A 15680-nucleotide genomic window follows, 5' to 3' on the forward strand; every position below is an offset into this window, starting at 1 on the left:
AGGAGTAGTGGTAATAGTGGCAGTAGTAGTAGTAGTAGTAGGAGTAGTGGTAATAGTGGCAGTAGTAGTAGTAGTAGTAGTAGCGGTAATAGCGGCAGTTGTAGTAGGAGTAGTGGTAATAGTGGCAGTAATAGTAGGAGTAGCGGTAATAGTGGCAGTAGTAGTAGTAGCGGTAATAGTGGCAGTAATAGTAGGAGTAGTGGTAATAGTGGCAGTAATAGTAGGAGTAGTGGTAATAGCGGCAGTAGTAGTAGTGGTAATAGTGGCAGTAATAGTAGGAGTAGTGGTAATAGTGGCAGTAATAGTAGGAGTAGTGGTAATAGTGGCAGTAATAGTAGGAGTAGTGGTGGTAATGGTCGTTGACGTCTAGTAGTAGTAATAATAATAGTCAATGGAGAGTGGGTCTTACTTGTGCATCTGTTCATCTTTGTTGTTCCTGAGGTTAATGTTGGGCCACTGGGAGAGAATGTGAAATGACATGTAAATAGCAACAAACCAAGTGAAATACATCTAGACATTCAGTCTTCTACAGGTGTATTACAGTATTATTATGGCTGACCTTGAGGATGGTTGCGATGAGGAGCCAGTTCCAGTCAAGGTTCTGTTTGTGGTTGAGGATCTGACTGTCCCTCAGGTTCAACATCAGTGCTTCCTCTGTGTCCTACAACACACACACACACAGTTTGCTTCTCTGAAGGGCTTTGGGGCGCTTGGGGGAAAACTAACCTTGATGGCAGAGACGTGTGTTTGAGGCGTACCATAATAGTATAGATGTCTCTGTGTACTCGTGTGTGTGTCACAGACTTGCGGATGATATGGTCGAGATACAGACTATGGGGTTTGGGTCCTTGCTTCTTCTTGTCATGGAAACACTTCAAGTGGTTGACCGCCGCACTCGCCCGACTAAAATTCACAGAAAAGGAGGGGGGGGGGGGGGTAAAAGGAAGTGGAAAAGTGTGTGTGTGTGTGTGTGTGTGTGTGTGTGTACTCACAGGCGTTTCTCCTGGGGGATGTCAAAAGAGGCAGCCATGTTGATGAGGGTGGGCAGACAGTGCAGGTGGTGACTGTGGGAGTGAGGGAGGATGGTGTTGGCCTAGAGAGATGGAGAGAGGAGGAGGGAGCGGGAGGGAACGAGAGAGAAAGTGAGAAAGAGACGTTGACGCAAACTGATCAAAACAAACCATTCACCCACAGCAGAAAAAACTGTCTTCGAATAGAGCCACATCCACAGCAGAGCAACATGCCTCTCAGAAAGTTACAGCATATTCAGATCATCAGAGAGCGGTGGCCCTGTGTTACCATGTGTAGTAGTTCTCCTAGTAGGATGGTGGCTCTCACTGATATCTGGGCCTCACTGCTGGTCACCACCTCTACCAGACCCTACAGGAGGGAGAGAGAAGGAAATGTAGGAAATAAATATCTTTAGAAAATGGGTGTTTCGAGCGCTGAATGCTGATTGGCTGACAGCCGTGGTATACCCCTGATATACCACGGCTGTCAACCAATCAGTATTGAGGGCTCGAAACACCCAGTATGACCATTTTTTTTTACTGCTCTAATTACGTTGGTAACCAGTTTATAAAAGCAATAAGGCTCCTCAGGGGCTTGTGATATACGGCCAATATACCACGGCTAAGGGCTGTATCCAGGCACTCCGCATTGCGTAGTGTATAAGAACAGCCCTTAGCCGTGGTATATAAGTAGTATATAATACCGTTTTTTTATCTGGACGTCCCCGTCTCCTTACCTCTAGCAGGCCACTGGAGATGAAGGCAGACAGTAACAAGGCCAGGTAGTTATCTATCAGGTCAGGCCTGAAACAGCAGCAAGACAGACAGTCATTACAACCACAAGAGATATTGCAGGAATACACTGGTGGTTGGATCTGAGGCACCCATATTCACCGTTTTTTTATTAAGTGTAATAGGGTGTATAAATCTCTTCTAATATGGCATATTAATATCTTCTATATTTTGAATTCCTGGCGGTACAAAGAATTTACTTAATGGGACAATAAAGATATTGATTAATTGTCTGTGGTGTCATGTCTTACCTGGACCTGGCTCCATGGAGCAGGATGACTTTAGCCTCTGCAGCCACAAAACCATCAGACAGTCTCCAGCTGTCCTGGCACCTACTGGGGTCTGCAGGAGAACACCGGACAATACGCATCAACAACAGAAAACTAGTCAACACCAGAAGTTGTATTATACGCAAGTCTGATTAACGTGTATGAGCAGGGCATTATGGGCTAAAGAAATAAGTCATGTTAACAATACTCACCCACGCTGAGAAGTGCTTCAGTAAAGTCCTGGGTTACGATGGGGAGAGGAAGCCTGAATATCTCATACAACACCTCCATTAAACCTTCCTGCAGGGGGAAGGAGAAAGGAGCTCAACAGACAGAAATAAATAGTGGTTCTTGAAGAACAGATTGAGAAGGCGTAATTGGCATTTCATTCATTGAAAAAAGTATCATATTTCATTACCCACCCTCACTTCCATATTTGGTATACACAGCAGACCAATCAGGGACTGGATCCCAGAGTTCCCGGCCCTACAGAGGTTAATGATACCTGGATCGCCATAAAGACAGTCAACCATTAACACTTTCCTGACTTGGCAAAAGTGAAGACACTCAGAGGAAATTATGTGATACTAGCTTATAAAGTGAGTCTACTACCTTGCATTCTCTTCAGTAGGGTGTTTGACTGTGATCATTGTGACTTGTTTAAAGCTGTTGGTATAATACCTGTATGCTTCAAGTTATGATGCAACCACTATGCCCCAATGCAAAGGGAACCAGCTGAGAAACTGAATGGAGAGCTGAAAGAAGAGAGACTAACCAGACCAGGAACGGAAGGAAGCTACTATAGCCATCCTGCTGGACAGGAAACAAGCTTCACGGTCCTCCCTGGGGACACAAACACAATATGATCACACTCTACGCCTGACAGAGAGACACTCTACGCCTGACAGAGAGACACTCTACGCCTGACAGAGAGACACTCTACGCCTGACAGAGAGACACTCTACGCCTGACAGAGAGACACTCTACGCCTGACAGAGAGACACTCTACGCCTGACAGAGAGACACTCTACGCCTGACAGAGAGACACTCTACGCCTGACAGAGAGACACTCTACGCCTGACAGAGAGACACTCTACACCTGACAGAGAGACACTCTACACCTGACAGAGAGACACTCTACACCTGACAGAGAGACACTCTACACCTGACAGAGAGACACTCTACAGCAGGGTTCCCCAACTGGCCCGAGGATGATCCCCCCCCCAAACTTCACAGCAAAAAAATCATATATTTACATATATATATATTTTTATTGTTGGACATAAAAGACTAAAAACACCAGCAAATCAGCTCCAAGTGATTTTACATGTTGTTAATCTGTGCCAAAGTATTCGCACACTTAACAGAGCGATATGTGATCGAATACAAATGTAAGCGAAGTTTAATATGATTATGCTTTAGTCAAATATTATATTTGTTTGGGCTTCTTACGGTCAATTTGCAGTCCACACTTGATTTGCAATTATATTCCGTCAGCCTGACCAGCTGCTTCACCCGCGGCTGTGTCTAGTTAATGATCCCTGATATAGGCCAACAGAATATCGGAACAGAGACTATATGTTTACAACACTCACTTGAGCTGGCTCTCTGATGTGTCGGCATTGTGGCGGTAGTGGAAGTCTGTGAAAGGTGCTAGGATTTGCTGAAAGCCGGAGCAGAACAAGAGAGTAGTAGAGTAGCGTTAGCTTACATAGCACTATTAGAATAACTAAAAATGTGTATATGTATTCATCATCAGCATTGAAGGCTAAATAATTGAACAATATCACGAGTGGATACATTTTTCGTATTGCTGGTATTATACTTAAACGGTACAAAACGATCAAGCATTGCAGCAATAGGCCAGATTTTTTAAACATCTTCACAACCACTTTTTCCTGGCTGGAGATTCATGTGGACAAAGATATTTATTGATCCTAATAGATCACATATGCGGAAAAAAAGCCCATGGAATTGCTGGAAATCACCCTTTAAATCATGTGCAGCTGGGCCAGAAAGCTTTAATTAGGTGGGGAGGAAATGTCCGACAGATCTCAACTCATTAAAAGGAGGAAATGGCCACCACTCGACCTCGCTGCTTTCTCTCCCCCAACTAAATCTAATGCAGCCATTGTATGCGTCCACAAATCAAAGCAAGTCCGCCGAATCTTTAATCTGAATTATTTGTTGCGCTCGGGAGAGCGGGCCATCAGTTATTTTTTATAGTTCTAGTTATTTTGGTAAATTTTACCCCTTTTTCTCCCCAATTTCGTGATATCCAATTGGTAGTTACAGTCTTGTCCCATCGCTGCAACTCCGACGGACTCAGGAGAGGCGAAGGTTGAGAGCCATGCGTCCTCTGAAATACGACCCTGCCAAGCCGCACTGCTTCTTGACACACTGCTTGCTTAACCTGGAAGCCAGCCGCACCAACGTGTTGGAGGAAACACCGTCCAGCTGCCGACCGAAGTAGGCGCCCGGCCCGCCACAAGGAGTCGCTAGAGCGCGATGGGACCAAGAATTCCCAACCAGCCAAACCCTCCCCTAACCCGGACGATGCTGGGCCAATTGTGTGCCACCTCATGGGTCTCCCGGTTACGGCCGCCTGTGACACGGCCTGGGATCGAACCAGGGGCTGTAGTTACGCCTCAAGCACTGAGATGCATTGCGCCTTAGACCGCTGCCTGTTAGGACTGATTTGTTACTGGAGTGGCCATGCTACAGGTATGAAGGAAGGGCGAGGAGAATCAGTTTGCACAGACAGGATGTGTTGGAGAGAGAGGCTTCAGAGAGCTGATGAAACTGATCACTGTAATCTGCCTGGGAAAGAGAAAGACAACCCAAGGGTGAGTCTTGACTGGCATGGCTCACAGCCTAGTGGCTGTCTCTCAACAGTCTACACTGACTTCCTCTCCTTTCCTCAGGCTGCACTGATGGGGAAAAAGCCAATTCCCCAAGAGGTATCTTCCCACAGAAATGACAACAAATGCACCATATTGCTTTCACCTATCCTGGAGACGATGAAAGAAAGCCACCGTAGACTGACAAAGTGTGATGTGTTGGGTGTGAACCTCGAGCTCGATGCCTGTGTGTACATACTGGCACATGCCTGGGGGTGTGTGTGTGTGTCTCTCTCATGCTCTCTCTGTATTAGGGCTGTTACGGTGACCATAATACCGCCACACCGGCGGTCACGTGTCATGACCAGAGTTAAATTACATGTGACCGTTTACTCACGGTAACTAGGCATCTCCAAAAAACTGTGCTCTCATGCTGCTGATGGTCATCAGTAACCTACCAAACATTCTAACTGCCTGATGCTCAGCACTCCATTGTCCCTCTATTCACTCTGACATCAATGCAAATGTAATCGAAAATCATATCAAACACTTCATGAGAACCCATGAGCTCATGTTGCGTAACCTTTCTATGGGCTATACAATTGCATGAAAAAGAGTATTGATGGCCTCTATTAAAAAGAGGAGGATCCCATCAGCTTTCTATAGGCTAGGCATAGTATATTTATTTTTCAACTTTCCTAATATTAAGCACATTTCTTCGCTTTACAACAAGAGTATAGCCTACCTGGCTGTCATGAAAATGAACCACGGGGAAAGCGTCCTCCATTTGCTATTTAAGTGCATAGATTACATGTATTTTTTCCCCCAGCCCCTGATCCGAGGCAGGTGCATGATAATGGTCCATTCTAAATCAAAACTAATTTCACACATATATTATTTAGAATATGTAAAGACAAAATAAAATTAAGAATGGAAATATCACTTTTGAATGTCGTCTTTATTATCACTTGTGAATGATGCCCAGGGTGTGCATTAACTCAAGAAACAGCGCATGCCTTTTTTTTAGCAACTTTTTAAAATCATAGTTGCACATGTTTTGATAAGGTTTGTATCACATCTAAAGTGGCCAAATAACTTCTTAAAAATAAACAAATGAATCCGCTTTACAACCGGTGTAGAGCCTAACTGGCATTCATAGGCTGCGAGTGAGCTTTAAGTTTCGGGGAGATCATTTTCACCATAAAAATGCACCTTTATAATAAAGCATTACATGCATGACCGCATTTGTGGTCACTTTTGAGAACCGTGTTTTCCCGCTAATTGATTTCATTTTGCAACATTAGTGTTTATAGCCTACTGCGGTGTGCGCTTTGCTGCACTTATGTGAATAGCCTAATATTTTATCAACATTTTAAGCTAAACGTTCTGATCTGTTGCATCAGCTTCATTGCTTTAAAAAAATGTGAGTTGTATTAATTTGGGATCTATCACATCCCACAACTGTCCCAGACTATGTTGGGAATATTTATTTCTCGAACAGAAGGACAAGTTGACCAATAGAATGTCAACTGTTGTAGTATGGGGGATAGTAGATTGATATAGGCTAGTGCTTTTGCTGTTTGTTAGGCCTACTCATCTTTCTTGTTGGCTGACGAAAACTAAAATGTGGACAGTTCTTCTAACATCTTCAATATATCGTCCCTGATGTGTCCGTCTTCACTTGTAGCCTACTTTGGAGCCGAGATGCCGGTGATAAGGACCCGATCACAAGACGGGCATTGGCTAATAAGAATTGAGATATCTGAGAGAGCCATGTGAGTGAGAGGTGCTTCAGAGCATGACGATTGGCAGCTGGAAGTAGGGCATTATAATTCTTATATTCAGCCCAAGGGCACAACGCAAAGTATGGATTTTTTAGGGGGCATTACGGCCACACAAGGGGGATGCCGCCGAGAAATTTGAGGACTGGTGAGAATATTATCAAGTGCTTGTCAAATTGTCAATGAGAGACTGATGAAGTGTGTACAGCCTGCGCAAGAAACAAAGCATAGCTCATGCCTTTAATTACTTTTTTCAAATCCTTATTAGAGTCCCATCACGCTGCCTCAGAATGTATTAAAAATCAAAACACAGCCAAATGTTTGTATCACAACTAAAGTTGCAGAAATAACTCTAAATTAAGCATATAGGAGGACCTGTTTCTTTGTTAACCATTTTACACAGAATAGCCTCATGTGTGCACTCCCTCGGAAATTGTTTGGAGAAAATATCCTTTCTATTTTATTCAGATATGAAGAATACAATTTAGCATACTATAAAATAATGGCACGAATTTTAAACAAATCTTGTCTGCTAAACTAGTGTAGCCCACAGCCATAGCTAGATCAGGGCCTAACATCAAATCAAATGTTATTTGTCACATGTGCCGAATCCAATTGGTGTAGACCTCATCGTGAAATGCTTACTTACAAGCCCTTAACCAACAATGCAGTTCAAGAAATAGAGTTAAGAAAATATTTACAAAATAAACTAAAGTAAAAAAATGTAATAAAAAGTAACAGCTAGGGGTAGTGTGTCTATGCATAGATTATAGGTAGTCCGGGTGGCCATTTGATTAATTGTTCAGCAGTCTTATGGCTTGGGGGTCGAAGCTGTTAAGGAGCCTTTTGGTCAGATGCCAAGCAGTTGCCATACCTGGCAGTGGTGCAACCGGTCAGAATGCCCTCGATGGTGCAGCTGCATAATCTTTTGAGGATCTGGGGACCCATGCCAAATCTTTTCAGTCTCCCGAAGGGGAAAAGGTGTTGTCGTTCCCTCTACATGACTGTCTTGGTGTGTTTGGACCATGATAGTTTGGTGGTGATGTGGACACCAAGGAACTTGAAATTCTCGACCCGTTCCAATACAGCCCCGTCGATGTTAATGGGGGCCTGTTCGGCCCTCCTTTTTCTATAGTCCACGATCAGCTCTTTTGTCTTGCTCACATTGAGGGAGAGGTTACTGCCAGGTCTCTGACCTCTCTATAGGCTGTCTCATTGTTGTTGATGATCAGGCCTACCACTGTTGTGTCATCAGCAAACTTAATGATGGATTTGGAGTCGTGCTTGGCCACGCAGTCGTGGAGGAGCAGGGAGTACAGGAGGGGACTAAGCACGCACCTCTGAGGGGCCCCATTGTTGAGGATCAGCGTAGCAGATGTGTTGTTGCCTACCTTTACCACCTGGGGGTGGCCAGTCAGACCAGAATCAAGTTGCAGAGGGAGGTGTTTAGTCCCAGGGTCCGTAGCTTAGTGATGAGCTTTGTGGGCACTATGTCATTCTCACATAGGTGTTCCTTTTGTCCTGGTGGGAAAGGGCAGTGTGGAGTGCGATTGAGATTGCATCCACTGTGGATCTGTTGGGGCGGAATGCGAACTGGAGTGGGTCTAGGGTTTCCAGGATGATGGTGCTGATGTGAGTGCTACGGGCGGTAGTGATTTAGGCAGGTTACCTTCGCTTTCTTGGGCACAGGGACAATGGTGGTCTGCTTGAAACATGTAGGTATTACAGACTCAGTCAGGGAAAGGTTGAAAATGTCAGTTTAGATACTTGCCAGTTCTGAGTACACGGCCTGGTGATCCGTCTGGTCCTGTGGCCTTGTGAATGTTGACATGTTTAACCTGTTGGGGGTAGGGGGCAGTATTGACACGGCCGGATAAAAAACGTACCCGATTTAATCTGGTTACTACTCCTGCCCAGTAACTACAATATGCATATAATTATTGGCTTTGGATAGAAAATACCCTAAAGTTTCTAAAACTGTTTGAATGGTGTCTGTGAGTATAACAGAACTCATATAGCAGGCAAAAACCTGAGAAGATTCCTTACAGGAAGTGCCCTCTCTGACAAGATCTTGTTCTTCTTGTCTCCGTTTATTGAAGACTGAGGATCTTTGCTGTAACGTGACACTTCCTACGGCTCCCATAGGCTCTCAGAGCCCGGGAAAAAAGCTGAATGATATTGAGGCAGCCCCAGGCTGAAACACATTTGCGCGTTTGGCAAGTGGCCGATCAGAGGACAATGGGCTTAGGCGCGTGCACGAGTCGACCCCGTGCTTTATTTTCTTTCGTCTTTTTACCTAAACGCAGATTCCCGGTCGGAATATTATCGCTTTTTTACGAGAAAAATTGCATAAAAATTGATTTTAAACAGCGGTTGACATGCTTCGAAGTACGGTAATGGAATATTTAGAATTTTTTTGTCACGAAATGCGCCGTGCTCGTAGTGTCTTGAACGCACGAACAAAACGCCGCTATTTGGATATAACAATGGATTATTTGGGACCAAACCAACATTTGTTATTGAAGTAGAAGTCCTGGGAGTGCATTCTGACGAAGAACACCAAAGGTAATAACATTTTTCTTATAGTAAATCTGACTTTGGTGAGTGCTAAACTTGCTGGGTGTCTAAATAGCTAGCCCTGTGATGCCGGGCTATCTACTGAGAATATTGCAAAATGTGCTTTCACCGAAAAGCTATTTTAAAAATCGGACATATCGAGTGCATAGAGGAGTTCTGTATCTATAATTCTTAAAATAATTGTTTTGCTTTTTGTGAACGTTTATCGTGAGTAATTTAGTAAATTTTTTGTAAATTCACCGGAAGTTTGCGGGGGTATGCTAGTTCTGAACGTCACATGCTAATGTAAAAAGCTGTTTTTTGATATAAATATGTTCTTGATTGAACAAAACATGCATGTATTGTATAACATAATGTCCTAGGTGTGTCATCTGATGAAGATCAAAGGTTAGTGCTGCGTTTAGCTGTCTTCTGGGTTTTTGTGACATTATATGCTAGTTTGAAAAATGGGTGTCTGATTATTTCTGGCTGGGTACTCTGCTGACATAATCTAATGTTTTGCTTTTGTTGTAAAGCCTTTTTGAAATCGGACAGTGTGGTTAGATTAACGAGAGTCTTGTCTTTAAAATGGTGTAAAATAGTCATATGTTTGAGAAATTGAAGTAATAGCATTTCTAAGGTATTTGAATAACGCGCCACAGGATTCCACTGGCTGTTACGTAGGTGGGACGATTTCGTCCCGCCGACCCTAGAGAGGTTAAAAGGTCTTGCTCATGTCAGCTACGGAGAGCGTGATCACACAGTCGTTTAGAACAGCTGGTGCTCTCATGCATGCTTCAGTGTTGCTTGCATCGAGGCATTTAGCTCGTCTGGTAGGCTTGTTTCACTGGGCAGCTCGCAGCTGGGTTTCCCTTTGTAGTCCATAATAGTTTGCAAGCCCTGCCACATCCGACGAGCGTCAGAGCCGGTGTAGTAGCATTCAATTTTAGTCCTGTATTGACGCTTTGCCTGTTTGATGGTTCATCTGAGAGCATTGTCGGATTTCTTATAAGCGTCCGGATTAGAGCCCAGCTCCTTGAAAGTGGCAGCTCAAACCTTTAGCTCGGTGCGGATGTTGCCATCTGACCACTTTCTTATTGAGCGAGTCACTGGTAGTTTCTGCTTTTATTTTTGCTTGTAAGCATGAATCAGGAGGATAGAATTATGGTCAGATTTGCCATCTGGAGGGCGAGGGAGTAAAGGTGGTCTAGAGTGTTTTTCCCTCTGGTTGCACATGTGACATGCTGGTATAAATTAGGTAAAACGGATTTAAATTTGCCTGCATTGAAGTACCCGGCCAACAGGAGCGCCGTTTCCGGATGAGCATTTTCTTGTTTGCTTATGGCTTTATACAGCTCGTTGAGTCTGGTCTTTGTGCCAGCATCGGTTTGTGGTGGTAAATAGACGGCTCTGAATAATATAGATCAAAACTCTCTTGGTAGGTAGTGTGGTCTACAGATTATCATGAGGTACTCCACCTCAGGCGAGCAATACCTCGAGACTTCTTTAATATTAGACATCGCGCACCAGCTGTTATTGACAAATAGACACACACCCCCACCCTTCGTCTTACCAGACATAGCTGTTCTGTCCTGCCGATGCATGGAAAACCCAGCCAGGTCTATATTATCTGTGTTGTCGTTCAGCCACGACTTCAATGTCCCGTTGGTAGGATCATGTTGAACGGAGATCATCCAATTTATTTTCCAGTGATTGCACGTTGGCCAATAGAACGGATTGTAGAGGCGGGTTACCCACTCACAGACAAATTCTCACAAGGCACCCCGATCTCCGCCCCCAGTATTTCCGTCTTTTCTTCACGCGAATGACGGAGATTTGGGCCTGGTCTCGGGGAGGCATTAAATCCTTTGTGTCGGACTCATTAAAGAAAAAAATCTTTGTCCGGTTCGAGGTAAGTAATCGCTGTTCTGATATCCAGAAGCTCTTTTCGGTCATAAGAGAGCGTAGCAACATTACGTGCAAATAAAAAAACTAAATAGCACAGTTGGTTAGGAGACCATAAAATGGCAGCCATTCCCTCCGGCCCCATTAACACAGGGACAACTCACCGTATGCTATTCTGTTCTTCTGAAATAGACTACATTTTCTTCATATCATGTTTCTTTAGACCTGTCTAAAATAAATAATGGATTTATTGTGATGGTGTAGGTTATATTACATGTAGATGTTCCAAAGGTCTGCATCAGTGGCTTTTAGGCTATGCATGGAAGCCAAGAGATGCTAAACGTGTTTATGTTAATTAACAGTCAATTACCATGAGACCGGCAGTTATTTGCTTGACAATCACCGGCAGACAAAATGTAATGACCGCCACAGCCCCAGTCTGTATGTGTGTGTGCACGCATGGTAGCGTGTGTACCTCCAGCTCCACATCATTGCGTATGTATTGCCTGGTGTGTGGATGGTTGAGCAGGTGGAGGATGGTGGTGATCAGAGCCTCATTGATGCGGCTCAGCTGACAGTCAATCACACTCTTTAAGATGGCGCTGAGACCCCCCCTCTTGGTCACTACCTCCGGGTTCTTCAACGCTGCAGAGAGGGGTTGACATGAAGACACATGAAGACAAAGTGTTATTACACAGTAACTATGTGTATGCCGAGACGCCACCCACCCAGTTCGCAGACGATGGCGATAGCGGCACGGACCATGCGGTCCCTCTCCTGCAGCCCGTCTGTTCCCACGGCGATCAGAGAGTTGGTGACAGAGCTGGGGAACAGCAGGGGGTTCACTGTGATCATCTACAGAGACGGAGAGAGACGGGACAGCGAGAGACGGTCAGATGGGAGAGGAGAAGTGAGACGGTCAGATGGGAGAGAAGAAGTGAGACGGTCAGATGGGAGAGGAGAAGTGAGACAGTCAGAGGGGGAGGAAAGAGAGAAAGCGCAGGAGAGGGAGTCAGAGGGGGAGCAGAGAGAGAAAGTGCAAAGGCTACAGCACTTGTTTTGTAAGCTTATTTTAAAAGCAGACATAGGTCTCTCCTCCCCCCTTCTGCCACATTCAGAAGGTGGTGGGTCTAATCTGGGTGTGAGTAAAGCAGGTCTGTGCATCTGAGGCCCTTCCTCCCAGACACGTTCCCCTGAGCTAAGGTCCATTAACTGGAAAGGACCCAGACCACCAGCTGGAACAGGCTAGCTGGCTGACCAACTTGGGCTACTGTCAATGTAGCCAAGTATCTACCTCAGGTTTCTGATTTCACCGCAGGTGTTGCAGAATGACCTCTACTGTGCATTCCAAGGTTAAAACATTTAAGTTGAATCCAGTATTTAGGCCTATACTTTATTCCTTTGTATAGGGTTAGATTTGCATTGTTAATTGTAATATGTGTGTGTGGTAGTGTTACCAGTAAACTGCAGAGTGCTAAAAATACCCCAGCCCAACACAGATCATCCAATAACAGTCTATGCATACTATGCTACTATTCTGTGCTGCCAGTTAAAGTACAAATATTAAGTAGACCATGCAGTGTAGAATAGTCACTTGCAGTGTAAAAGTAATGAGTAATTACTGTGTCCATGTCAATTGTAATTATACACATGATATTACAGAGTTTGTGCGATATGAAGACAGAAGAGCATGGATCTTACCTTTCTGACCAGCCGGAGGGCCTGAGTCCTCTCCCCCTCATTGCTCTGCTGGATGTCAATGCACCTGATCACAGCACACAGTAGGTATGAGATCCCAGCCAGGATCATATCCCACCATGCTAACATCACCATGGAATAGTCCTTGTTTTATGGTACCGATGATGTGTAGTAATAACTTTCCAAGCAACAGACTACCACAGTAGTGCAATAACTTAACGCCTTTCTTTTAATGAACTACGGTGTTGTAACATATGGGCATTTCCATTTAAAAGGACCCATGAGCACCAACATGTGAAGTCCATAGGAGCATGTCAAATGAAGGCTAAGACTCTATATTTTTGAGAAATTAATGCATACAGTATATACACTACATGACCAAAAGTACGTGGACACCTACTCGTCGAACATCTCATTCCAAAATCATGGGCATTAATATGGAGGAGGTCCCCCTTTGATGCTATAACAGCCTCCACTCTTCTGGGAAGGCTTTCCACTAGATGTTGGAGCATTGTTGTGAGGACTTGATCCATTCAGCCACGAGCATTAGTGAGGTCGGGGTCTGATGTTGGGCGATTAGGCGTGGCTCGCAGTCTGCGTTCCAATTCATCCCAAAGGTGTTCGATGGGGTTGAGGTCAGGGCTCTGTGCATACCAGTCAAGTTCCTCCACACCAATCTCGACAAACCATTTCTGTATGGACCTTGCTTTGTGCACAGGGGCATTGTCATGCTGAAACAGGAATGGGCCTTGTTGCTCCTAGACGTTTCCACTTCACAATAACAGCACTTACAGTTGAACGGGGCAGCTCTAGAAGGGTAGAAATATGATGAACTGACTTGTTGGAAAGGCGGCATCATATGACGGTGCCACATTGAAAGTCACTGAGCTGTTTGTCTATGGAGATTGCATGGCTGTGTGCTCGATTTTATACACCCGTCAGCTACGGTTGTGACTGAAATAGCGGAATACACTAATTTGAAAGGGCGTCCACATAACATTTGACTGGTACTGTTTATTCAAAATTTGGACACACCTACTCATTCCAGGGTTTTTCTTTATTTTTACCATTTTCTACATAGTAGAATAATAGCGACATCACTACTATGAAATAACACATATGGAATCATGTAGAAACCAACAAAGTTTAAACCTATCAAAATATATTTTAGATTCTTCAAAGTAGCCACCCTTTGCCTTGATGACAGCTTTGCACTCTCTTGGCATTCTCTCAACCAGCTTCACCTAGAATGCTTTTCCAACAGTCTTGAAGGAGTTCCCACATATGTGGCTGCTTTTCCGGCTGACTATGCAGCTGTCTCTGCGGTCCAACTCATCCCAAACCATCTCAAATTGGTTTGAGGTCGGGTGATTGTGGAGGCCGGGTCATCTGATGCAGCACTCTATCACCCTTCTTAGTCAAATAGCCTTTACACAGCCTGGATATGTGCTCGGTCATTGACCTGTTGAAAAACAAATGATAGTCCCACTGAGCGCAAACCAGATGGGATGGTGTATTGCTGTAGAATTCTGTGGTAGCAATGCTGGTTAAGTATGCCTTGAATTCTAAATAAATCACAGACAGTGTCACCAGCAAAGCACCCTCACGGCATCACACCTCCTCCTCCATACTTCACGGTAGGAACCACACATGCGGAGATCATCCGTTCACCTACTCTGCGTCTCACAAAGACACGACAGTTGGAACCAAATATTTGGACTCATCAGACCAAAGGACAGATTTCCACCGGTCTAACGTCCATTGGTCATGCTTCTTGGCCCAAGCAAGTCTCTCCTTCTTATTGGTGTCCTTGAGTGGTGGTTTCCTTTGCAGCAATTCAACCATGAAGGCCTGATTCACGCAGTCTTCTCTGAACAGCTGATGTTGAGATGTGTCTGTTACTTGAACTCTGAAGCATTTACTTGGGCTGCAATTTCTAAGGCTGGTAACTCTAATGAATTTATCATCTGCAGCAGAGGCAACACTGGTTCTTCCTTTCCTGTGGCGGTCTTCAGGAGAGCCAGTTTCATCATACCGCTTGATGGTTTTTGCGACTGCACTTGAAGTAACTTTCAAAGTCCTTGAAATGTTCTGCATTGACTGACCATGTCATAAAATAAATGATGGACTGTCTATTCTCTTTGCTTATATGAGCTGTTTTTATCATAATATGGACTTGGTCTTTTACCAAATAGGGCTATCTTCTGTATACAATCCCTACCTTGTCACAACACAACTGATAGGCTCAAACGCATTAAGGAAAGAAATTCCACAAATTAACTTTTAACAAGGCACACCTGTTAATTGAAATGCATTCCAGGTGACTACCTCATGAAGCTGGTTGAGAGAATACGAAGAGTGTGCAAAGCTGTCATCAAGGTAAAGGGTGGCTACTTTGAAGAATCTCAAATATAACATATTTTGACTTGTTTAACACTTTTTTGGTTACTACATGATTCCATATGTGTTATTTCATAGTTTTGGTGTCTTCACTATTATTCCACAATATAGAAAATAGTAAAAATAAAGAAAAACCCTGGAATGAGTAGGTGTGTCCAAACTTTTGACTGGTACTGTATAGTGTAAATGATTTGGATTTTAAGACATCTTGAAGTATTACAAAAATAAAATGAAAAATGGTGTGGTCGTGTTTTGGGGCGGAGCTCATTACAATAATAGCCAGTCTGTAGAATACCCAAATATGCAAAAGAAGGATATTGCATATTTCTACCTTTGTGGGAGATTTTACCGCCATCCAGTTACCAGAATTTGCATCTGCACAGTTCTTCCAATAAATGTGTATTTGTGAAACTGTGTGTAAATTGTTCA

General features: G+C 44.0%; 1 protein-coding gene across 10 annotated transcripts in view; it reads right to left on the reverse strand.

Moving 5' to 3' along the window:
- Positions 1 to 15680, reverse strand: part of LOC106580589 (rapamycin-insensitive companion of mTOR) — a 66705-nt gene that overhangs the window by 27996 nt on the left and 23029 nt on the right. For 9 of the 10 annotated variants that reach the window (XR_014381840.1, XR_014381842.1, XR_014381841.1 and 6 more), the window contains 14 exons: positions 12855 to 12918; positions 11882 to 12008; positions 11629 to 11798; positions 3667 to 3734; positions 2847 to 2914; positions 2494 to 2576; positions 2284 to 2371; positions 2054 to 2144; positions 1748 to 1814; positions 1300 to 1380; positions 993 to 1093; positions 759 to 903; positions 560 to 661; positions 410 to 456 (listed from right to left, as the gene is read on the reverse strand). Coding sequence is in view for 2 of the 10 variants with exons in the window: in XM_014161813.3 (XP_014017288.3) it covers positions 410 to 456; positions 560 to 661; positions 759 to 903; positions 993 to 1093; positions 1300 to 1380; positions 1748 to 1814; positions 2054 to 2144; positions 2284 to 2371; positions 2494 to 2576; positions 2847 to 2914; positions 3667 to 3734; positions 11629 to 11798; positions 11882 to 12008; positions 12855 to 12918 (1302 nt within the window). In the remaining 8 variants the exon portion in view is untranslated. Of the gene's footprint in view, positions 1 to 409; positions 457 to 559; positions 662 to 758; positions 904 to 992; positions 1094 to 1299; positions 1381 to 1747; positions 1815 to 2053; positions 2145 to 2283; positions 2372 to 2493; positions 2577 to 2846; positions 2915 to 3666; positions 3735 to 11628; positions 11799 to 11881; positions 12011 to 12854; positions 12919 to 15680 lie in introns of those variants that run through there. The other variant, XR_014381844.1, reaches the window with a different exon arrangement.

Source organism: Salmo salar, chromosome 20 (assembly GCF_965601325.2).
Source record: "Salmo salar chromosome 20, fSalSal1, whole genome shotgun sequence".
Classification (NCBI taxonomy): domain Eukaryota; kingdom Metazoa; phylum Chordata; class Actinopteri; order Salmoniformes; family Salmonidae; genus Salmo; species Salmo salar.